The 27,429-nt window shown below is 43.4% G+C and overlaps 1 protein-coding gene across 1 annotated transcript; it reads right to left on the bottom strand.

Moving 5' to 3' along the window:
* On the bottom strand, positions 1–27,429 carry LOC124115117 (histone PARylation factor 1-like). Its single transcript, XM_046475938.2, has 7 exons — positions 27,215–27,429; positions 24,609–24,747; positions 23,394–23,537; positions 22,896–23,094; positions 9,788–9,886; positions 6,821–7,062; positions 1–383 (listed from the first exon to the last, which is right to left on the bottom strand). The coding sequence occupies exons 1-7, from the start codon at positions 27,362–27,364 to the stop codon at positions 79–81; spliced, it is 1,278 nt and encodes a 425-aa protein (XP_046331894.2). The 5' UTR covers positions 27,365–27,429; the 3' UTR covers positions 1–78.

Genomic DNA, 27,429 nt, shown 5'->3' with positions numbered 1-27,429 from the left:
TGTCTGTTTCTAAAAATTTATCATACAAATTTACAGATCTTGATCACTCATAACCCATTACTTTCAGTGACTCAGCATCTAGTCCAGTTCACTCAGGTCAGCAGTATGTCGCCGGTGTCGCAAGTGAGTAGAGATGATCTTGGCATACTGAGTTCGTCGAAGTAGTTGGTAGGCAAGGGGAAGGAGATGGAGGATGGTGGAGTGGAAGACCTTGCCACCGAAGCTGAACAGGTCCATCCCCAGCTCAAGACCCTCACCGTAGTCGCACTCATCATTGGCAAACTGCACCAGCGTGATCAGCTCCTGCAGCGGGTCGAAGAACTTGTTCCTCTCCGTCTCCGTCCGTGCCTCCACAATTTTCTTCAGGATCTTCTTCAGGTCACCTGGGACAGCAAAAGAAAAGATGTGAGACTGACAAGATTAATGCTTATTTGGCAAGGTATGCTATTCTAGGGTTGACTGTTGGGGGCATTATAACTATCCACAAGCACTGACATAGTCAAAACTACTCCTGCAATAGTACTATAGAAAACTTTTACATTCATACCTGTGTACAGTAATATTGATATTGCAGTGATTTTTTCATCAGATTTTTGTATATGTCTATACTTAAATCTGTGGGAATTAAATGGTGTTTTATATTTATTGTTTAACAGTAAAATAAGAATAAAAATAGTTTCTCATTGATACATAAATGTTCTTCATAAAATAATATTATTGTTTCTCTAAAAAGATGTTCACAACTACTGAACGTTTTCAAATATTGATAAATCTACAAAAATTCAAGATAGCTGTCAATTTCAAGATGTCCGACAAGTTTTCCTAATAGGAGTGTAGACTGGAATCTTTTAACTCAGTGTGCCTTTAAACAGAGTGCTGGGACTTATATGCTTACAACTTGTCACACTAACTCACTGAAGTATAGTTTACACTTTTAGATAAGAAACTCCATTGGCAGAGCCCCCCAAATTCCAAGATGGCTGCTAAGAGACTGATGGATAGACATGGAATATCAATACACTGTTGGTCTCTGATGACATATTTGAGTGATTTGAAGAGCTTCAAGAATGCATGCAGAATACTCAATCATTTGCATAAATCCAATATAACGAGCAAATATCAATAATTATCTCTTTGATGACATGTTGATTGTTATTGTCTGTATCTACTTATTCCCATGACTATAAACACTATAACAAGTTTTGTTTTCATTCATGTAAATACTAGTTGGAAAGAAATAAATTCTGTTGCAATTTGTTTCAAGTGAAACATTATTTTGCCTGCACCATTATATGAGAAAATAGTGCCTATACACCGTAGCTCACCTGGATATTTAGTCAAAGTTCAGAAACAAAGACAACCATAGGATAAAGTTGCTGTCACAATTTATATTTAAATATCTTCTGCTTAAATACTAAAAACTTTCACTCAAATCAAACAAATGGACTGAAACCAACATGCCAAAGTCATTTCCCTCCGTCTGGCAGTTTCAGAGAAGTATACGAAGGCAAACATGCATTGTGAGAGAATCTAAGTGCAGGGTCAAACAAGGCCAAAGTCATCTCCCTCCGTCCGGCAGTTTCAGAGAAGTTTACGAAGGCAAACATGCATTGTGAGAGAATCTAAGTGCAAGGTCAAACAAGGCCAAAGTCATCTCCCTCCGTCTGGCAGTTACAGAGAAGTTTACAGAGGCAAACATGCATTGTGAGAGAATCTAAGTGCAGGGTCAAACAAGGCCAAAGTCATCTCCCTCCGTCCGGCAGTTTCAGAGAAGTTTACGAAGGCAAACATGCATTGTGAGAGAATCTAAGTGCAAGGTCAAACAAGGCCAAAGTCATCTCCCTCCGTCCGGCAGTTTCAGAGAAGTTTACGGAGGCAAACATGCATTGTGAGAGAATCTAAGTGCAGGGTCAAACAAGGCCAAAGTCATCTCCCTCCGTCTGGCAGTTACAGAGAAGTTTACGGAGGCAAACATGCATTGTGAGAGAATCTAAGTGCAGGGTCAAACAAGGCCAAAGTCATCTCCCTCCGTCTGGCAGTTACAGAGAAGTTTACAGAGGCAAACATGCATTGTGAGAGAATCTAAGTGCAGGGTCAAACAAGGCCAAAGTCATCTCCCTCCGTCCGGCAGTTTCAGAGAAGTTTACGAAGGCAAACATGCATTGTGAGAGAATCTAAGTGCAAGGTCAAACAAGGCCAAAGTCATCTCCCTCCGTCTGGCAGTTTCAGAGAAGTTTACGGAGGCAAACATGCATTGTGAGAGAATCTAAGTGCAGGGTCAAACAAGGCCAAAGTCATCTCCCTCCGTCTGGCAGTTACAGAGAAGTTTACGGAGGCAAACATGCATTGTGAGAGAATCTAAGTGCAGGGTCAAACAAGGCCAAAGTCATCTCCCTCCGTCTGGCAGTTACAGAGAAGTTTACAGAGGCAAACATGCATTGTGAGAGAATCTAAGTGCAAGGTCAAACAAGGCCAAAGTCATCTCCCTCCGTCTGGCAGTTACAGAGAAGTTTACGGAGGCAAACATGCATTGTGAGAGAATCTAAGTGCAAGGTCAAACAAGGCCAAAGTCATCTCCCTCCGTCTGGCAGTTACAGAGAAGTTTACAGAGGCAAACATGCATTGTGAGAGAATCTAAGTGCAAGGTCAAACAAGGCCAAAGTCATCTCCCTCCGTCTGGCAGTTTCAGAGAAGTTTACGGAGGCAAACATGCATTGTGAGAGAATCTAAGTGCAAGGTCAAACAAGGCCAAAGTCATCTCCCTCCGTCTGGCAGTTACAGAGAAGATTACGGAGGCAAACATGCATTGTGAGAGAATCTAAGTGCAAGGTCAAACAAGGCCAAAGTCATCTCCCTCCGTCTGGCAGTTACAGAGAAGATTACAGAGGCAAACATGCATTGTGAGAGAATCTAAGTGCAAGGTCAAACAAGGCCAAAGTCATCTCCCTCCGTCTGGCAGTTTCAGAGAAGTTTACGGAGGCAAACATGCATTGTGAGAGAATCTAAGTGCAAGGTCAAACAAGGCCAAAGTCATCTCCCTCCGTCTGGCAGTTTCAGAGAAGTTTACGGAGGCAAACATGCATTGTGAGAGAATCTAAGTGCAAGGTCAAACAAGGCCAAAGTATATGATATTTCAAACAACTGAAACATGATATAAGCTATGCACCACTTCAACACTAATTCCACACTACTGCAAATGTCATCATATTTTAAAGCCCCACCCTGACTATAAATAGCCCGCAAAGTGGGGGTATTTCAGTTTCGAACAGTGACTGACAATGTAAACACAACCGAGTGTTGAGATAAGCCTTTTGATAACCATATGTTAACAAGATCATCATTGTTCGTCAAACTTTATATCAACTTGAATGACAAACCTTGATAACCACAAATGGTCACTGCATTCAACAGTTAGATCTATACGACAAAATAATCAGATTATATTTCTAAAACTCAAATCATTACACAGATTTTTAAACAAGTGGGGCAGCCGGGTAGTCTAGTGGTTAAAGCGTTCGCTTGTCACGCCGAAGACCTGGGTTCGATCCCTGAAATGGATACAATGTGTGAAGCCCACTTCTGGTGTCCCCCACCATGATATTGCTGGAATATTGCTAAAAGTGGTGTAATACCATTCTCACTCATTTTCAACAAGTGTTTAGGAAGAGACCTAATTTGCAAAACCAAAAGTTGAGCCAACATTGCTTAGCTTGACTACAATATATGAATATGTCAATTGTATCAACATAACAATGCACATAAGCAACTGATAAATAAATAACGAAATATACTAGATGTTTTGACCTACAATAGATAATATTGTACTTATGATAAACAAAACTCCAATACACATATTCCAAGACAAATTTGATTATAGATTTCATTTCTTTCACATAATTTTCACACATAAAAGTTTGAACATTATATCCACATGTGTCCCATGTATTCTTTGTTCGATGGATTTGGATAAACTTCCCGCACATGTTCTAAAATACAATCTGGCATCACTTCCCGTTTTGTCCATGTTGTGTTACGTTGACACTAAGACTAGGGTTCGTTTGAGTATGATTTATTAAACGGAGTTACATGCGTCAGCCAGCATGTTGTCCACTCGAGTCCCCACACAAATCATGACATCCCCTCATGACGTAATACGCAAACATAGGGGAGCTAACTCTAACCTAGACTGGGTTTTTAACCTGAACAGCAATAACGCTACAGTCCACACCAATCCTTCATCTGCTGCTACATTTAATATCCGTTTCTTCAAGTCAGAGTATCTACGATCTCTCCAAACACTTTGTCTATTTAGCTCAGTCCTGAAGTATCTGTAGCAATGTTTTCGATTCGACAAATTTCTGAAACATGGAGGCCGCACCATTTCTTAACTGCGATTGCCTGTGCTGTGTAACGCATGGTCGACAAAAGCAGTGTGAACAGACATATTCGGCTTCATCTGGTTCCACAATGAAATCTGGCCATGACACTGATACACTAATCCCAAGAATCGGCACTGAATTTGTCAAAGTTTCTGTTGCACTTGCAGGGTGGGAAGAGAGGCGCCATCTTGTTGGTTCGAGTTAGCAGTCGGAATGATGTCATCTTGAACTGGAACTTTCTCAACGATAAAGTCATTTATGTCAAAATCGAAATGACCAAATGCTCCCCTGATCAAATTAAGCGTCACACGAAAATGTTTTGTTGCTCATACTGAAGACAAGTGAACTTGCAAAGTTCTTGACATTTGTAATCAGCAATCCAACTCGGATGCGCTCATGAGGTGTGGTTGTTAGGACTTCGCTTGGTCAGAAAGGTTTTAGAAAGTAATTAGAAGAAATCTGCAGTGCAATCTAAAAATACCATGTACAGCATGTTTTTACATAAAAGTATTCACGAAAACATTTCTCTCCTAAAAATGCAAATTAATTTATTTATTCATCCCAAGGTTATAATCCTGAACACGTGGGTTGGTATTTCGAAGGAATCTTGTGATGACGCCGTGAGTGAGGCTGTGTGTATTACATTGTTGAAATGACCAGGAAGATTGTGGAGGCATTGACATTGACAGATGCTCATGGTTGATGGAAAAAAAAGGGCATCTGAGAGCAACATTGTTGCCTTATGAAAATCACACTTGGTATGCCAATCAATAGAGAATCTGGGTCACTGGGACCTGCAAAGTTTTATTGATTTGTGTCCAATACCAAGGTTCTCACAATGACATTTCCAGGTGAAGGCAAGACGAACACAACGTAAAAAAAACACACTGTTGAAATCACGATTGCTATTTATATTGTGAGAAAAGCTTTTCATAAACTGCAGATAAAACGTACACCACGATTGGTGCCGTGATACATATTATGTTTTTTTGCTCTTATTCATCACGATAAACATATTGTGTTCCCATCCAGAAAATAGCGCAGAACTAATTTGTGTTGGACTGGAATAAAAACATAAATTGTGGGCATTCCACAGTATCATTTTTTAAAGATGTGAAGTGACATGGCAGGTAGATTTTGAAACAAAGACCTACGCTTTTCTTGAAAAGTCTTGGAATCATTTGATGTTTATATTACCATGAAAACTAATGTCCTTGTTATCAAATGGCCCATGTGGATGAGTGTTTACATGACGTCCCCCGTTTACATATTAAAACAATGAAGTTTGTGTGTTAGCGTGACGTCATACTGACCTGTCACATCACTCGTACAAGCATGGAGTAATGGACAAAACAAGTTTTACTTTAAAGTAAAGGTTAAATCAAGGTCCAAATTTACAAATCTAAAGCAAATGGAACACACATGTTGAGCCCCACTACTAGCTACATTTTGAGGAAAGGTGACTGAGAAATGGTCATAAGAAGTTTCAGCTTTCAGTAATGGTCGTACAGTATTTTTCAATATGACTACTGTGGACACTGAATGTCAGATTTGAACCTCTTGAACAAATTGGGGTGTCATCATTGGTGGGAACAAGTATGTCAACATTCAGCTTCACTGGTCCAGTGGTTTCTGAGGAGGAGATGTTTACAACAGACGACGCATGACAAACAGACCGTGACATGACATTGATCAGTAGTATGCCAGACATCAATATTACTCTAGACTTGTGAGTATACACCATCATGAACGTCATTCATTCATCATTATTGTGTTTCCCTATGATAGGTATGAAATGACCTTGGTCCAAACCATTGAAAGTATCTCCGTCTTGGGCCAGTTCTCGTCATGGTCAAAGGACCACTGATCTCAAACTGACCAAACTGACTTGCGCTCAGTTGGATGGCTTCAGATGAGGGAGCATCCACAGATGAAATGGTGTCAAGGAGGACAAGGGGGATGCTGCACCAGTAAATACTCCTGGTCTCATAACCAGGGCCTGAAATAACTAACCGCCTGCCCGACTGCCTGCCTGCCTATCCACCCGCCTGCCAACCTGCCGCCTGCCGCCTGCCCGCCCAACTTCTTCCAAACTTGGTACATGTATGAACCAGAGGTTGAAGTGGTGCCTTTTGCTATTGTCATCTTCTGATGACTCTTGTTATTTTTAAGTAGTTGTTTGCATTATTTCAACTGAATCAAAATACGATTTGTCTCTTATTTTTTGTGAAGTTTTCAATATTATTAATGTCTGAATGCGGGTACGTAACTTTAAAGATGGGCATGCAACACTGATGCATCACCTGCCCTACTGCCTTGATGGGTTGTAAAACTATTTCAAACACTGCTCACTACAGATGTGTGTCCTGCTACAGTTTACAGCCAAGTACATCACTCTGTTAACATAGGAACAGTAACAGAAAACATGTTATATTTCTCACCTGGAGTTTCTGGTACTGGTCTGTAGCCGATCTCATTCTCATCGACAGGGACGACGATGCCTGCACCGTGGAAGCTGTCACAGACCACCTTCTTCTGTCGGCTCTTCATTGCCTTGGTACGTGTGTCCAGAGAGAGTTCCAGCACCCCGGCCTGCTCCCCCAACCTCTGGGACACACCCTCCAGCCACTTACGGTCCCCTCCACCCAGCTCCTTCCCCTTCAGTCTCTCCTTCATGTAGAAGCTGAACAGAGCACAAACATCAGCTGAATAGAGCACAAACATCAGCTGAACAGAGCACAAACATCAGCTGAACAGAGCACAAACATCAGCTGAACAGACCACTAACATCAGCTGAACAGACCACTAACATCAGCTGAACAGAGCACAAACATCAGCTGAACAGAGCACAAACATTAGCTGAACAGAGCACAAACATTAGCTGAACAGAGCACAAACATCAGCTGAACAGACCACTAACATCAGCTGAACAGACCACTAACATCAGCTGAACAGAGCACAAACATCAGCTGAACAGAGCACAAACATCAGCTGAACAGACCACAAACATTAGCTGAACAGAGCACAAACATCAGCTGAACAGAGCACAAACATTAGCTGAACAGAGCACAAACATTAGCTGAACAGAGCACAAACATCAGCTGAACAGAGCACAAACATCAGCTGAACAGACCACTAACATCAGCTGAATAGAGCACAAACATCAGCTGAACAGAGCACAAACATTAGCTGAACAGAGCACAAACATCAGCTGAATAGAGCACAAACATCAGCTGAACAGAGCACAAACATCAGCTGAACAGAGCACAAACATCAGCTGAATAGAGCACAAACATCAGCTGAACAGACCACTAACATCAGCTGAACAGACCACAAACATCAGCTGAACAGAGCACAAACATTAGCTGAACAGAGCACAAAAATCAGCTGAATAGAGCACAAACATCAGCTGAACAGAGCACAAACATCAGCTGAACAGACCACTAACATCAGCTGAATAGAGCACAAACATAAGCTGAACAGACCACAAACATCAGCTGAACAGAGCACAAACATCAGCTGAACAGAGCACAAACATTAGCTGAACAGAGCACAAACATCAGCTGAACAGACCACAAACATCAGCTGAACAGAGCACAAACATCAGCTGAACAGAGCACAAACATTAGCTGAACAGAGCACAAACATCAGCTGAATAGAGCACAAACATCAGCTGAATAGAGCACAAACATCAGCTGAACAGACCACTAACATCAGCTGAATAGAGCACAAACATCAGCTGAACAGAGCACAAACATTAGCTGAACAGAGCACAAACATCAGCTGAACAGAGCACAAACATCAGCTGAACAGACCACTAACATCAGCTGAATAGAGCACAAACATCAGCTGAACAGAGCACAAACATTAGCTGAACAGAGCACAAACATCAGCTGAATAGAGCACAAACATCAGCTGAACAGAGCACAAACATCAGCTGAATAGAGCACAAACATCAGCTGAACACACCACTAACATCAGCTGAACAGACCACAAACATCAGCTGAACAGAGCACAAACATTAGCTGAACAGAGCACAAACATCAGCTGAATAGAGCACAAACATCAGCTGAACAGAGCACAAACATCAGCTGAACAGACCACTAACATCAGCTGAATAGAGCACAAACATAAGCTGAACAGACCACTAACATCAGCTGAACAGAGCACAAACATCAGCTGAACAGAGCACAAACATTAGCTGAACAGAGCACAAACATCAGCTGAACAGACCACAAACATCAGCTGAACAGACCACTAACATCAGCTGAACAGAGCACAAACATCAGCTGAATAGAGCACAAACATCAGCTGAACAGACCACTAACATCAGCTGAACAGAGCACAAACATCAGCTGAACAGAGCACAAACATCAGCTGAACAGAGCACAAACATTAGCTGAAAAGAGCACAAACATCAGCTGAATAGAGCACAAACATCAGCTGAACAGACCACTAACATCAGCTGAATAGAGCACAAACATCAGCTGAACAGAGCACAAACATTAGCTGAACAGAGCACAAACATCAGCTGAATAGAGCACAAACATCAGCTGAACAGAGCACAAACATCAGCTGAACAGAGCACAAACATCAGCTGAATAGAGCACTAACATCAGCTGAACAGAGCACAAACATCAGCTGAACAGAGCACAAACATCAGCTGAACAGAGCACAAACATCAGCTGAACAGAGAACAATTTCAAATACTAATACTTAAGTCAAATTGAGCATCATAAGTTTTATAGGTGATAAGTAATCTGAAAATAATACTGCGTATAAAAAAGTGGAAATTTGGATTATTTTACTTCTTCCAAGTTTGAAGAAAATGGGGTCTTTGGATCCATGATGCAAAAAACAAAAACCCTGACCTTCCATGGGATTTATCCACCTCTTTTGAGTGACTGATATTTGGATTTGTCTGAATTAAGGACAAAAAAGAGCTGCCACTGGCCTTCATCACTTTCTGTAACCTGCAAGAAGTCTCGTCCCCCTATCAATGAATGGCATGTGCTAAAATAAGACAAACCAATCAGTGTTCGCATTTGACTTCAAGTACTATGGTCAAAGAATCCCTCAGGAATAATTTTTTATCTTACATATGTCTTGCATTTAAAAAAATACCCAAAATAAAGTTAAGTGTGCTCAATCATACTGTATCATGCCTTAAGTCCTGATGTGTTTTCAAAAGCATCTGGACTATATATGACATATGACAGAAATGTGAATCGTTATGCAACAAGGTGACAATTCTTTTAGCAATGCCCGTTTGTGCTTATATGGAACCCAGTCGCAAAAACAGCTAAGAGAGGGGCATGGGTCGCTGTTCGGTGTGACTGAGAATTACCCGAGTTGGTCACGAGTGGGTTAAATCCATGTTTGTCTGGATGAGTAATCAAGTAACATACCTGACAGCAGCAAACAGGTTGTCTCCCCTTGGTGTGAGGGTAAAGCTTGTCTTGGCAGCATTTGCTGCCAGAAACACTGGCATCTCCTTGGGGTCATCCCTGCAAACAACAACACACACATCATCCCTGCAAACAACAACACACACATCATCCCTGCAAACAACACACATGTCATCCCTGCAAACAACACACATGTCATCCCTGCAAACAACAACACACACATCATCCCTGCAAACAACACACACATCATCCCTGCAAACAACAACACACATCTCATCCCTGCAAACAACACACATGTCATCCCTGCAAACAACAACACACACATCATCCCTGCAAACAACAACACACACGTTATCCCTGCAAACAACAACACACACATCATCCCTGCAAACAACACACATGTCATCCTTGCAAACAACAACACACATCTCATCCCTGCAAACAACACACACGTCATCCCTGCAAACAACAACACACATCTCATCCCTGCAAACAACACACATGTCATCCCTGCAAACAACAACACACACATCATCCCTGCAAACAACAACACACACATCATCCCTGCAAACAACAACACACACATCATCCCTGCAAACAACAACACACACATCATCCCTGCAAACAACAACACACACATCATCCCTGCAAACAACAACACACACATCATCCCTGCAAACAACAACACACACATCATCCCTGCAAACAACAACACACACATCATCCCTGCAAACAACAACACACACATCATCCCTGCAAACAACAACACACACATCATCCCTGCAAACAACAACACACACATCATCCCTGCAAACAACAACACACACATCATCCCTGCAAACAACAACACACACATCATCCCTGCAAACAACACACATGTCATCCCTGCAAACAACAACACACACATCATCCCTGCAAACAACACACACATCATCCCTGCAAACAACAACACACATCTCATCCCTGCAAACAACACACATGTCATCCCTGCAAACAACAACACACACATCATCCCTGCAAACAACAACACACACGTTATCCCTGCAAACAACAACACACACATCATCCCTGCAAACAACACACATGTCATCCTTGCAAACAACAACACACATCTCATCCCTGCAAACAACACACACGTCATCCCTGCAAACAACAACACACATCTCATCCCTGCAAACAACACACGTCATCCCTGCAAACAACAACACACACATCATCCCTGCAAACAACAACACACACGTTATCCCTGCAAACAACAACACACACATCATCCCTGCAAACAACACACATGTCATCCTTGCAAACAACAACACACATCTCATCCCTGCAAACAACACACACGTCATCCCTGCAAACAACAACACACACATCATCCCTGCAAACAACAACACACACGTTATCCCTGCAAACAACAACACACATCTCATCCCTGCAAACAACACACATGTCATCCCTGCAAACAACAACACACACATCATCCCTGCAAACAACAACACACACGTTATCCCTGCAAACAACAACACACACATCATCCCTGCAAACAACACACATGTCATCCGTGCAAACAACAACACACACATCATCCCTGCAAACAACACACACGTCATCCCTGCAAACAACAACACACACGTCATCCCTGCAAACAACACACACATCATCCCTGCAAACAACAACACACACGTCATCCCTGCAAACAACACACACATCATCCCTGCAAACAACAACACACATGTCATCCCTGCAAACAACACACACATCATCCCTGCAAACAACACACACGTCATCCCTGCAAACAACAACACACACATCATCCCTGCAAACAACACACACGTCATCCCTGCAAACAACACACATGTCATCCCTGCAAACAACAACACACACATCATCCCTGCAAACAACACACACATCATCCCTGCAAACAACAACACACACGTCATCCCTGCAAACAACAACACACACGTCATCCCTGCAAACAACAACACACATCTCATCCCTGCAAACAACACACATATCATCCCTGCAAACAACAACACACATGTCATCCCTGCAAACAACAACACACACATCATCCCTGCAAACAACACACACATCATCCCTGCAAACAACAACACACACGTCATCCCTGCAAACAACACACACGTCATCCCTGCAAACAACAACACACACGTCATCCCTGCAAACAACAACACACACGTCATCCCTGCAAACAACAACACACATCTCATCCCTGCAAACAACACACATGTCATCCCTGCAAACAACAACACACATGTCATCCCTGCAAACAACACACACATCATCCCTGCAAACAACAACACACACGTCATCCCTGCAAACAACAACACACATCTCATCCCTGCAAACAACAACACACACATCATCCCTGCAAACAACAACACACACATCATCCCTGCAAACAACAACACACACATCATCCCTGCAAACAACACACATCTCATCCCTGCAAACAACAACACACATGTCATCCCTGCAAACAACACACGTCATCCCTGCAAACAACAACACACACGTCATCCCTGCAAACAACAACACACATGTCATCCCTGCAAACAACAACACACATGTCATCCCTGCAAACAACACACATGTCATCCCTGCAAACAACAACACACATGTCATCCCTGCAAACAACAACACACACATCATCCCTGCAAACAACAACACACATGTCATCCCTGCAAACAACACACACATCATCCCTGCAAACAACAACACAAACGTCATCCCTGCAAACAACACACACATCATCCCTGCAAACAACACACATGTCATCCCTGCAAACAACAACACACATGTCATCCCTGCAAACAACAACACACACGTCATCCCTGCAAACAACACACACATCATCCCTGCAAACAACACACATGTCATCCCTGCAAACAACAACACACACATCATCCCTGCAAACAACAACACACACATCATCCCTGCAAACAACAACACACACATCATCCCTGCAAACAACAACACACATGTCATCCCTGCAAACAACAACACACACATCATCCCTGCAAACAACAACACACATGTCATCCCTGCAAACAACACACATGTCATCCCTGCAAACAACAACACACATGTCATCCCTGCAAACAACACACATGTCATCCCTGCAAACAACAACACACATGTCATCCCTGCAAAAAACAACACACACGTCATCCCTGCAAACAACAACACACACGTTATCCCTGCAAACAACAACACACACATCATCCCTGCAAACAACACACATGTCATCCTTGCAAACAACAACACACATCTCATCCCTGCAAACAACACACACGTCATCCCTGCAAACAACAACACACACATCATCCCTGCAAACAACAACACACACGTTATCCCTGCAAACAACAACACACATCTCATCCCTGCAAACAACACACATGTCATCCCTGCAAACAACAACACACACATCATCCCTGCAAACAACAACACACACGTTATCCCTGCAAACAACAACACACACATCATCCCTGCAAACAACACACATGTCATCCGTGCAAACAACAACACACACATCATCCCTGCAAACAACACACACGTCATCCCTGCAAACAACAACACACACATCATCCCTGCAAACAACAACACACACGTTATCCCTGCAAACAACAACACACACATCATCCCTGCAAACAACACACATGTCATCCCTGCAAACAACAACACACACATCATCCCTGCAAACAACACACACGTCATCCCTGCAAACAACACACATGTCATCCCTGCAAACAACAACACACACATCATCCCTGCAAACAACACACACATCATCCCTGCAAACAACAACACACACGTCATCCCTGCAAACAACAACACACACGTCATCCCTGCAAACAACAACACACATCTCATCCCTGCAAACAACACACACATCATCCCTGCAAACAACAACACACACGTCATCCCTGCAAACAACAACACACACATCATCCCTGCAAACAACAACACACACATCATCCCTGCAAACAACAACACACACATCATCCCTGCAAACAACACACATGTCATCCCTGCAAACAACAACACACACATCATCCCTGCAAACAACACACACATCATCCCTGCAAACAACAACACACATCTCATCCCTGCAAACAACACACATGTCATCCCTGCAAACAACAACACACACATCATCCCTGCAAACAACAACACACACGTTATCCCTGCAAACAACAACACACACATCATCCCTGCAAACAACACACATGTCATCCTTGCAAACAACAACACACATCTCATCCCTGCAAACAACACACACGTCATCCCTGCAAACAACAACACACATCTCATCCCTGCAAACAACACACATGTCATCCCTGCAAACAACAACACACACATCATCCCTGCAAACAACAACACACACGTTATCCCTGCAAACAACAACACACACATCATCCCTGCAAACAACACACATGTCATCCTTGCAAACAACAACACACATCTCATCCCTGCAAACAACACACACGTCATCCCTGCAAACAACAACACACACATCATCCCTGCAAACAACAACACACACGTTATCCCTGCAAACAACAACACACATCTCATCCCTGCAAACAACACACATGTCATCCCTGCAAACAACAACACACACATCATCCCTGCAAACAACAACACACACGTTATCCCTGCAAACAACAACACACACATCATCCCTGCAAACAACACACATGTCATCCGTGCAAACAACAACACACACATCATCCCTGCAAACAACACACACGTCATCCCTGCAAACAACAACACACACGTCATCCCTGCAAACAACACACACATCATCCCTGCAAACAACAACACACACGTCATCCCTGCAAACAACACACACATCATCCCTGCAAACAACAACACACACGTTATCCCTGCAAACAACAACACACATCTCATCCCTGCAAACAACACACATGTCATCCCTGCAAACAACAACACACACATCATCCCTGCAAACAACAACACACACGTTATCCCTGCAAACAACAACACACACATCATCCCTGCAAACAACACACATGTCATCCGTGCAAACAACAACACACACATCATCCCTGCAAACAACACACACGTCATCCCTGCAAACAACAACACACACGTCATCCCTGCAAACAACACACACATCATCCCTGCAAACAACAACACACACGTCATCCCTGCAAACAACAAACACATCATCCCTGCAAACAACAACACACATGTCATCCCTGCAAACAACACACACATCATCCCTGCAAACAACACACACGTCATCCCTGCAAACAACAACACACACATCATCCCTGCAAACAACACACACGTCATCCCTGCAAACAACACACATGTCATCCCTGCAAACAACAACACACACATCATCCCTGCAAACAACACACACATCATCCCTGCAAACAACAACACACACGTCATCCCTGCAAACAACAACACACACGTCATCCCTGCAAACAACAACACACATCTCATCCCTGCAAACAACACACATATCATCCCTGCAAACAACAACACACATGTCATCCCTGCAAACAACAACACACACATCATCCCTGCAAACAACACACACATCATCCCTGCAAACAACAACACACACGTCATCCCTGCAAACAACACACACGTCATCCCTGCAAACAACAACACACACGTCATCCCTGCAAACAACAACACACACGTCATCCCTGCAAACAACAACACACATCTCATCCCTGCAAACAACACACATGTCATCCCTGCAAACAACAACACACATGTCATCCCTGCAAACAACACACACATCATCCCTGCAAACAACAACACACACGTCATCCCTGCAAACAACAACACACATCTCATCCCTGCAAACAACACACGTCATCCCTGCAAACAACAACACACACGTCATCCCTGCAAACAACAACACACATGTCATCCCTGCAAACAACAACACACATGTCATCCCTGCAAACAACACACATGTCATCCCTGCAAACAACAACACACATGTCATCCCTGCAAACAACAACACACACATCATCCCTGCAAACAACAACACACATGTCATCCCTGCAAACAACACACACATCATCCCTGCAAACAACAACACAAACGTCATCCCTGCAAACAACACACACATCATCCCTGCAAACAACACACATGTCATCCCTGCAAACAACAACACACATGTCATCCCTGCAAACAACAACACACACGTCATCCCTGCAAACAACACACACATCATCCCTGCAAACAACACACATGTCATCCCTGCAAACAACAACACACACATCATCCCTGCAAACAACAACACACACATCATCCCTGCAAACAACAACACACATGTCATCCCTGCAAACAACAACACACACATCATCCCTGCAAACAACAACACACATGTCATCCCTGCAAACAACACACATGTCATCCCTGCAAACAACAACACACATGTCATCCCTGCAAACAACACACATGTCATCCCTGCAAACAACAACACACATGTCATCCCTGCAAAAAACAACACACACGTCATCCCTGCAAACAACAACACACACGTTATCCCTGCAAACAACAACACACACATCATCCCTGCAAACAACACACATGTCATCCTTGCAAACAACAACACACATCTCATCCCTGCAAACAACACACACATCATCCCTGCAAACAACAACACACACATCATCCCTGCAAACAACAACACACACGTTATCCCTGCAAACAACAACACACATCTCATCCCTGCAAACAACACACATGTCATCCCTGCAAACAACAACACACACATCATCCCTGCAAACAACAACACACACGTTATCCCTGCAAACAACAACACACACATCATCCCTGCAAACAACACACATGTCATCCGTGCAAACAACAACACACACATCATCCCTGCAAACAACACACACGTCATCCCTGCAAACAACAACACACACATCATCCCTGCAAACAACAACACACACGTTATCCCTGCAAACAACAACACACACATCATCCCTGCAAACAACACACATGTCATCCCTGCAAACAACAACACACACATCATCCCTGCAAACAACACACACGTCATCCCTGCAAACAACACACATGTCATCCCTGCAAACAACAACACACACATCATCCCTGCAAACAACACACACATCATCCCTGCAAACAACAACACACACGTCATCCCTGCAAACAACAACACACACGTCATCCCTGCAAACAACAACACACATCTCATCCCTGCAAACAACACACATGTCATCCCTGCAAACAACAACACACATGTCATCCCTGCAAACAACAACACACACATCATCCCTGCAAACAACACACACATCATCCCTGCAAACAACAACACACACGTCATCCCTGCAAACAACACACACGTCATCCCTGCAAACAACAACACACACGTCATCCCTGCAAACAACAACACACACGTCATCCCTGCAAACAACAACACACATCTCATCCCTGCAAACAACACACATGTCATCCCTGCAAACAACAACACACATGTCATCCCTGCAAACAACACACACATCATCCCTGCAAACAACAACACGCACGTCATCCCTGCAAACAACAACACACATCTCATCCCTGCAAACAACAACACACACATCATCCCTGCAAACAACAACACACACATCATCCCTGCAAACAACAACACACACGTCATCCCTGCAAACAACAACACACACATCATCCCTGCAAACAACAACACACATCTCATCCCTGCAAACAACACACATGTCATCCCTGCAAACAACAACACACATGTCATCCCTGCAAACAACACACATGTCATCCCTGCAAAAAACAACACACATGTCATCCCTGCAAAAAACAACACACACGTCATCCCTGCAAACAACACACACATCATCCCTGCAAACAACACACATGTCATCCCTGCAAACAACAACACACATGTCATCCCTGCAAACAACAACACACACGTCATCCCTGCAAACAACACACACATCATCCCTGCAAACAACACACATCTCATCCCTGCAAACAACAACACACACATCATCCCTGCAAACAACAACACACACGTTATCCCTGCAAACAACAACACACACATCATCCCTGCAAACAACACACATGTCATCCCTGCAAACAACAACACACATCTGATCCCTGCAAACAACACACACGTCATCCCTGCAAACAACAACACACACGTTATCCCTGCAAACAACAACACACACATCATCCCTGCAAACAACACACATGTCATCCCTGCAAACAACAACACACATCTGATCCCTGCAAACAACAACACACACGTCATCCCTGCAAACAACACACACGTCATCCCTGCAAACAACAACACACACATCATCCCTGCAAACAACAACACACACGTTATCCCTGCAAACAACAACACACATCTCATCCCTGCAAACAACACACATGTCATCCCTGCAAACAACAACACACACATCATCCCTGCAAACAACAACACACACGTTATCCCTGCAAACAACAACACACACATCATCCCTGCAAACAACACACATGTCATCCGTGCAAACAACAACACACACATCATCCCTGCAAACAACACACACGTCATCCCTGCAAACAACAACACACACATCATCCCTGCAAACAACAACTCACACGTTATCCCTGCAAACAACAACACACACATCATCCCTGCAAACAACACACACGTCATCCCTGCAAACAACAACACACACATCATCCCTGCAAACAACACACACGTCATCCCTGCAAACAACACACATGTCATCCCTGCAAACAACAACACACACATCATCCCTGCAAACAACACACACATCATCCCTGCAAACAACAACACACACGTCATCCCTGCAAACAACAACACACACGTCATCCCTGCAAACAACAACACACATCTCATCCCTGCAAACAACACACGTCATTCCTGCAAACAACAACACACATGTCATCCCTGCAAACAACAACACACACATCATCCCTGCAAACAACACACACATCATCCCTGCAAACAACAACACACACGTCATCCCTGCAAACAACACACACGTCATCCCTGCAAACAACAACACACACGTCATCCCTGCAAACAACAACACACACGTCATCCCTGCAAACAACAACACACATCTCATCCCTGCAAACAACACACATGTCATCCCTGCAAACAACAACACACATGTCATCCCTGCAAACAACACACACGTCATCCCTGCAAACAACAACACACACGTCATCCCTGCAAACAACACACACATCATCCCTGCAAACAACAACACACATGTCATCCCTGCAAACAACACACATGTCATCCCTGCAAACAACAACACACATGTCATCCCTGCAAACAACAACACACACATCATCCCTGCAAACAACACACACGTCATCCCTGCAAACAACACACATGTCATCCCTGCAAACAACACACGTCATCCCTGCAAACAACACACACATCATCCCTGCAAACAACACACACATCATCCCTGCAAACAACAACACACACATCATCCCTGCAAACAACACACATGTCATCCCTGCAAACAACACACGTCATCCCTGCAAACAACAACACACATCATCCCTGCAAACAACAACACACACATCATCCCTGCAAACAACAACACACACATCATCCCTGCAAACAACAACACACACATCATCCCTGCAAACAACACACATGTCATCCCTGCAAACAACAACACACATGTCATCCCAGCAAACTACACACACATCATCCCTGCAAACAACACACATGTCATCCCTGCAAACAACATCACACACACGTCATCCCTGCAAACAACACACACATCATCCCTGCAAACAACACACATGTCATCCCTGCAAACAACACACATGTCATCCCTGCAAACAACACACACGTCATCCCTGCAAACAACACACACATCATCCCTGCAAACAACACACATGTCATCCCTGCAAACAACATCACACACACGTCATCCCTGCAAACAACACACACATCATCCCTGCAAACAACAACACACACATCATCCCTGCAAACAACAACACACATCATCCCTGCAAACAACACACATGTCATCCCTGCAAACAACACACACATCATCCCTGCAAACAACACACACATCATCCCTGCAAACAACACACACGTCATCCCTGCAAACAACAACACACACATCATCCCTGCAAACAACAACACACACGTTATCCCTGCAAACAACAACACACATCTCATCCCTGCAAACAACACACATGTCATCCCTGCAAACAACAACACACACATCATCCCTGCAAACAACAACACACACGTTATCCCTGCAAACAACAACACACACATCATCCCTGCAAACAACACACATGTCATCCGTGCAAACAACAACACACACATCATCCCTGCAAACAACACACACGTCATCCCTGCAAACAACAACACACACATCATCCCTGCAAACAACAACTCACACGTTATCCCTGCAAACAACAACACACACATCATCCCTGCAAACAACACACACGTCATCCCTGCAAACAACAACACACACATCATCCCTGCAAACAACACACACGTCATCCCTGCAAACAACACACATGTCATCCCTGCAAACAACAACACACACATCATCCCTGCAAACAACACACACATCATCCCTGCAAACAACAACACACACGTCATCCCTGCAAACAACAACACACACGTCATCCCTGCAAACAACAACACACATCTCATCCCTGCAAACAACACACGTCATTCCTGCAAACAACAACACACATGTCATCCCTGCAAACAACAACACACACATCATCCCTGCAAACAACACACACATCATCCCTGCAAACAACAACACACACGTCATCCCTGCAAACAACACACACGTCATCCCTGCAAACAACAACACACACGTCATCCCTGCAAACAACAACACACACGTCATCCCTGCAAACAACAACACACATCTCATCCCTGCAAACAACACACATGTCATCCCTGCAAACAACAACACACATGTCATCCCTGCAAACAACACACACGTCATCCCTGCAAACAACAACACACACGTCATCCCTGCAAACAACACACACATCATCCCTGCAAACAACAACACACATGTCATCCCTGCAAACAAAACACATGTCATCCCTGCAAACAACAACACACATGTCATCCCTGCAAACAACAACACACACATCATCCCTGCAAACAACACACACGTCATCCCTGCAAACAACACACATGTCATCCCTGCAAACAACACACGTCATCCCTGCAAACAACACACACATCATCCCTGCAAACAACACACACATCATCCCTGCAAACAACAACACACACATCATCCCTGCAAACAACACACATGTCATCCCTGCAAACAACACACGTCATCCCTGCAAACAACAACACACATCATCCCTGCAAACAACAACACACACATCATCCCTGCAAACAACAACACACACATCATCCCTGCAAACAACAACACACACATCATCCCTGCAAACAACACACATGTCATCCCTGCAAACAACAACACACATGTCATCCCAGCAAACTACACACACATCATCCCTGCAAACAACACACATGTCATCCCTGCAAACAACATCACACACACGTCATCCCTGCAAACAACACACACATCATCCCTGCAAACAACACACATGTCATCCCTGCAAACAACACACATGTCATCCCTGCAAACAACACACACGTCATCCCTGCAAACAACACACACATCATCCCTGCAAACAACACACATGTCATCCCTGCAAACAACATCACACACACGTCATCCCTGCAAACAACACACACATCATCCCTGCAAACAACAACACACACATCATCCCTGCAAACAACAACACACATCATCCCTGCAAACAACACACATGTCATCCCTGCAAACAACACACACATCATCCCTGCAAACAACACACACATCATCCCTGCAAACAACACACATGTCATCCCTGCAAACAACACACACATCATCCCTGCAAACAACACACACGTCATCCCTGCAAACAACACACATGTCATCCCTGCAAACAACATCACACACACGTCATCCCTGCAAACAACACACACGTCATCCCTGCAAACAACCACACACACGTCACCTGTTGTAGCCATTGTGGTACACTACTAGAAAGTCTCACCTGTTGTAGCTGATGTGGAACTGTGTGTCTCACCTGTAGTAGACGATGTGGAACTGTGTGTCTCACCTGTTGTAGCTAATGTGGAACTGTGTGTCTCACCTGTAGTAGCCGATGTGGAACTGTGTGTCTCACCTGTAGTAGCCGATGTGGAACTGTGTGTCTCACCTGTAGTAGCCTATGTGGAACTGTGTGTCTCACCTGTAGTAGCCGATGTGGAACTGTGTGTCTCACCTGTAGTAGCCGATGTGGAACTGTGTGTCTCACCTGTAGTAGACGATGTGGAACTGTGTGTCTCACCTGTTGTATACAATGTGGAACTGTGTGTCTCACCTGTAGTAGCCGATGTGGAACTGTGTGTCTCACCTGTAGTAGCCTATGTGGAACTGTGTGTCTCACCTGTAGTAGCCGATGTGGAACTGTGTGTCTCACCTGTAGTAGCAGATGTGGAACTGTGTGTCTCACCTGTTGTATACAATGTGGAACTGTGTGTCTCACCTGTAGTAGCAGATGTGGAACTGTGTGTCTCACCTGTAGTAGCCAATGTGGAACTGTGTGTCTCACCTGTAGTAGCCGATGTGGAACTATGTGTCTCACCTGTTGTATACAATGTGGAACTGTGTGTCTCACCTGTAGTAGCAGATGTGGAACTGTGTGTCTCACCTGTTGTATACAATGTGGAACTGTGTGTCTCACCTGTAGTAGCCGATGTGGAACTGTGTGTCTCACCTGTAGTAGCCAATGTGGAACTGTGTGTCTCACCTGTAGTAGCCGATGTGGAACTGTGTGTCTCACCTGTAGTAGCCGATGTGGAACTGTGTGTCTCACCTGTAGTAGCCGATGTGGGACTGTGTGTCTCACCTGTAGTAGCGGATGTGGAACTGTGTGTCTCACCTGTAGTAGCCGATGTGGAACTGTGTGTCTCACCTGTAGTAGCCGATGTGGGACTGTGTCTCACCTGTAGTAGCCGATGTGGAACTGTGTGTCTCACCTGTAGTAGCCGATGTGGAACTGTGTGTCATCGTCTCCCCTGATGACAGTGAGGAACTCTGGAGGGTCGTAGTAGTATCGCCAGTGTCGTAGGTAGTTGGGCTTCTTTCCCCGAGAGTTGTGAGTGACGCCTTCATGCTTCCCTGCCATGATGTCGAATGGACCGACCAGCTGGAATCCGAGCACCCTCTTGAACACATCTGTGGTAGAACAGCCTTCACAGTCAATAGCTTTCAATAGTCCTAACTATTCCACTGTTTGTTAGGACCTGTATACACCAGTGCTCCCTCTTGCTTGCCCCCGTGCCCTGGTTGTCTACATCTAATTGAAATATTTCACCCCCTGGGTGCCGTTATACAAAACAGCCTTCATGCTTCAAATGCCGTAAGTCTGCATTAGGCTATGGGAGTTATGATAACTTAAGTGCTAAGATCACCTTGTACGACGCCCTGGTCAATGACAGAGATGAGACACTGGAATTCCTGTGTCATCCTCTCACCTGTGGGAGCAGCAGAGTCTTCAGCCTTACAGAATTCCCAGAAATCATAGAAGTCCTGCGGCATCTCGACCAGGTACTTGTGTTGGATGTACTGCTTCAGGTTCATGGGCGAGGCGTCCACATCTTCCTCATCACTCTCACTCACTGGGGGCAAACAAACCATCCATCATCTCGGGTGTTCTTGTTATTATGTTTGTTTGTTTGTTGTTTAATGCCGCACTCAGCAATATTCGAGCTATATGACGGCGGTCTGTAAATAATCGAGTCTGGACCAGACAATCCAGTGATTAATATCATGAGCATCGATCCATGCAATTGGGATCGATGACATGCATCAACCAAGTCAGCGAGCCTGACCACCCGATCCAGTAAGTCGCTTTTTACGACAAGCAGAATCACCTTTTACGGCAATCTTGTTATGAAGTTTCATGGTTCCTTTGCTCCCCAAAATAACCCACCAGCCCTGTCATGATCTGTGATGAGATCAAGGGAGGCATGATGCACTAGACAATTCAAGACAGTACGCCTACCCAAGTTTCGATTCAAGTTTTAATTCTACAGTAAAGTACGTTTATAATGATGGTAATGAATTGACGGATATAATGAACTGACTTATTTTTGTCCTAGCCATTTTCAAAACACACTCCTTCAGTTGCTGGATCGGCCACATGTACCAGTATTGTACCCGACACCTGTATCCTACAAGGAGTCTGTACACCCAGGGAAACAAGGCTGCAATTCTGAAATTATTCAGAAGTCTTTTCCTGAGAAAAGTCTATATGTTCCTGTGGCTTATCACGACCATACCTTTCTGAAAATGATCCCTTTTTCATTACTGGTGCAGGGAAGGATATTTGCTCTATTCTGCAGCCCAAACCAGTTTTGTTACTGTTAAAGGTATCCTAAGGCTTGTAGAATTCAAAACATTTTGGGGTGTTACTATATGTTATGACTATTCGAGGGGGCTAGCAGACACGTGTGCAAAGTGCCTTACTATCTCTGCAGTATGTGACTTCAGCCACTTGTCCAAAACCCTAATCTAGAAAACTATTTTTGGGTCTAATATGTTCAGCCAAGAAAGTCCATACATTAATACCAAATCTACTGAAAATGACGCCAAGAGACAATTTTGGGCCAGTAAACTCAAAAGCTTTTGGCATAGGCTATTTCTGCAGCTAGAGTTTACACTGATCTTTTCTGCTAATTTGGTCCTACCATCCTCTTCATCCGCATTGTCCTCATCTGTTTTTTCTTCAGGGACTCCCTTGCTTGTGGTGTCTGGGTCGACATCCGACTTTGTTGGCTTGTCCTTGTTCGGGGTGTCTGGGGCAGCTCTTATCTTCTTTGGCTGATCCTGAATTAGCAAGTCAAACCAAATATACTCAAACAATCACAGCAATGTTCTCTGGGGGGAGTCTTGAATCCAGGAGGGATAAATATAGTTTGCATGTTTCTAGTTTTATTTAAAAAAGTACATATATTATACACATAGGAATGGGTTAATACATGGTGATTACTAGGTCACTTGGTTGGCACGGAGTGGAGACAAAAGGGGAGTCCCCATGCACAGATGAGCCCACTAGGTAGCTCATCATGGTATGTAATAGGGCTGCAACGATACAGGAAGGTCATGATACGATACGCATCTCAATATTCTGGTCACGATACGATACGTATCTCGATACGCAATGATAAAAAAACAAGACTTAAAGCATGTCAAGATTGAACCTTTCATGATTTTGGAACAATCAAAATTATTTTATAATAACAAGTTTACTTAAGTTGTTCAACTTTCTTTCAAAACAATTCAAAGTTCAAACACCAGAAAATAATTAATGTACTCCACCAGTGATACAACTTCAAAGAATTTTGATGCAATTGTCGAAGAAATTGTATCTGAAATTATTGTTTTATCAGGAATAATTTATTCCAATATCGCTTTTACTATATATATATTTATAATTATAAGAACCACAAGTGTAGCATTTTGGTACTGGTGATTGCTGTTGCAGAATATTTTTACGTATGGAACAATTTGACCAGTCACCCTAGGGACTTCCCGTGCTACATGTATTTCGATTGCGATAACAATATGTTGACATATATTAGCCAAATTGCCACAAATATGTCTTTTAACAAGTCAAAGTATGGCATTTTTAATATATGTATCCATTCTCTAGCAACTAAAATTCGTTTCAATGCGTCAAAAGTGGTAATCTGACCGTGGTTGCTGTATCTCTTCACACACGATTTCACATAACTTAATGAAAACAATATTAAATGAAATTTTGAATAAAATTAATAAAATATATTACAAACACAAGTCCAGATATACAATGAACACGTTTTAATAACAAGATAGTGTAATAATGGTATTGAATTGCGTACTTCAGTTCGGATTTGCTGACTGGTATTTTCGGTGTTATGTGCTTGCGGTGATAAGCTGATGTTTTATGAGATGGGGAAAAACATCTGTCGGTGTAAAACCTGAGCTTATTAAAAATGTAAGTACGTTTTTAGGAGCCATGCGTTATCGCGCGCTATAACCAAGTTAGCGGTTTATTGAAAGGCACAATAGCGAGGAAACGCTGTACTTGTGATTTGCGTTCCGTATCGTGGCGTATCGATAAATGGGCCCACGTTTACCATATATCGTATTGTGGGTCAAGTATCGCGATGCATCGGAATATCGGTGTATCGTTTCACCCTTAGTATGTAACCTTGTGGTGTGATGCAAGGAAACTGTACTTTAATTCATTGGTCAGTCAGACACAGGATGAAAATGAATACTACCGTATACTACGTAATAAGCGGACAGAGCACTCTCAAAATTAGAAATAGGGGACTCTTATTAGAATATTATTTTGCTGGAAGAAACAGAGTTGAAAGATAAATTTCGTGGTTTATGCTGACAGCCTGAAATCTTAAATACGACAGATATATTTTTCCAGAATTTAATTGCCCATAATTAAGGGTGCATATAACACACGAGTGCATATTATACGCGAATAAATAAGTCTTGTAAACATTGATCAATCGGAGGGGGTGCTAATTGGGATTGTTCAATAGCCAATATATAAGCAATTATCGCTGTGGGCGCTTATTAGAGCGGGATGCTTATTACGTCGAATACGGTATATCAGAAAGATGAATGTTATATCAGATTAGTAGGCAATCTAGCAGTAATTCCTTAATCAATAATCCCTTAATCCTGGCAATATTTGGACATTACAAGACTGATCATTTATTCCATCTTTTCATTTGCTCTCTGGTACTTCTGTCACAAGACCACATCTTGGTAATCACTTCTACACATGCATACATATTTCTATTCCCAAGAGAAAAGGAATCAATAATCTTTGATCTCATAGGTCGACACATTATCTCAGTAGTCAAGCACCCTTCTTATTTCCATTTCATATTTTAACCTAAAACTTTGTAGAATTTCGTACAAAATATTAAGTTTATATGATTTGCATTTGTGCATATATACGATTTTTAAGAACTCGGTTATTTCTAATACTCAGGAAATAGTTAAGTGCATTTTGCTTTGAGCTGCCGACTGTGACCCTCCTTTACTGATCGCGCGTTCCTCTTCGATCATTTGGGGTATTCGTGTTAGGGTAAGGGTAGGTTACCCCCCAAATTTATCCTTAGCCCTTGGATCCCCTTTACTGATCGTTAGGGTTAGGTACAATACTCTGTGTGTTTGAAGGGTAAAGCGTTGGGGGAGTGGCAGGGGGGACGTCCATGCAGCGTTCAGCTCGTAGTGTGCGACTGACAATTGCACGAAAACTAGATTTAGGTATGAGACAACCCACCCCGCCCCCAGTCTGAGAATCTGGAGTGTCTTCCTCGTCGTCTGCTTTCCTCTTGGGATGACTGTAGGCTTTGATGTGGTCAGCATTCCTTCTGTAGCACTTAGCTCCATATTTACACTTTGGCTTCAACTCTGTCTGCTTTGTTGCCATTTTCGCGGTTTCGCAATCAAATACAGGAAGTGGCTGCCTTTGTACCGCACAGTCTCCGGCGTCGG

Source organism: Haliotis rufescens, unplaced genomic scaffold (genome assembly GCF_023055435.1).
Source record: "Haliotis rufescens isolate VD_foot unplaced genomic scaffold, xgHalRufe1.0.p SCAF_14, whole genome shotgun sequence".
Classification (NCBI taxonomy): Eukaryota; Metazoa; Mollusca; class Gastropoda; order Lepetellida; family Haliotidae; genus Haliotis; species Haliotis rufescens.
Note: the sequence above shows the minus strand (reverse complement) of the source record. Positions and strands in the feature narration are given on the sequence as shown.

What these genes read in the sequence shown, in the direction of transcription:
- LOC124115117 (XM_046475938.2), bottom strand. Translation starts at nt 27,364, where the DNA reads ATGGCAACAAAGCAGACAGAGTTGAAGCCAAAGTGTAAATATGGAGCT. An exon ending in ATTCTCAGACTGGGGGCGGG is followed by an intron (nt 24,748 to 27,214) that starts GTGGGTTGTCTC and finishes TTGCTAATTCAG; the next exon opens with GATCAGCCAAAGAAGATAAG. An exon ending in AACCTGTTTGCTGCTGTCAG is followed by an intron (nt 7,063 to 9,787) that starts GTATGTTACTTG and finishes TGCTCTGTTCAG; the next exon opens with CTTCTACATGAAGGAGAGAC.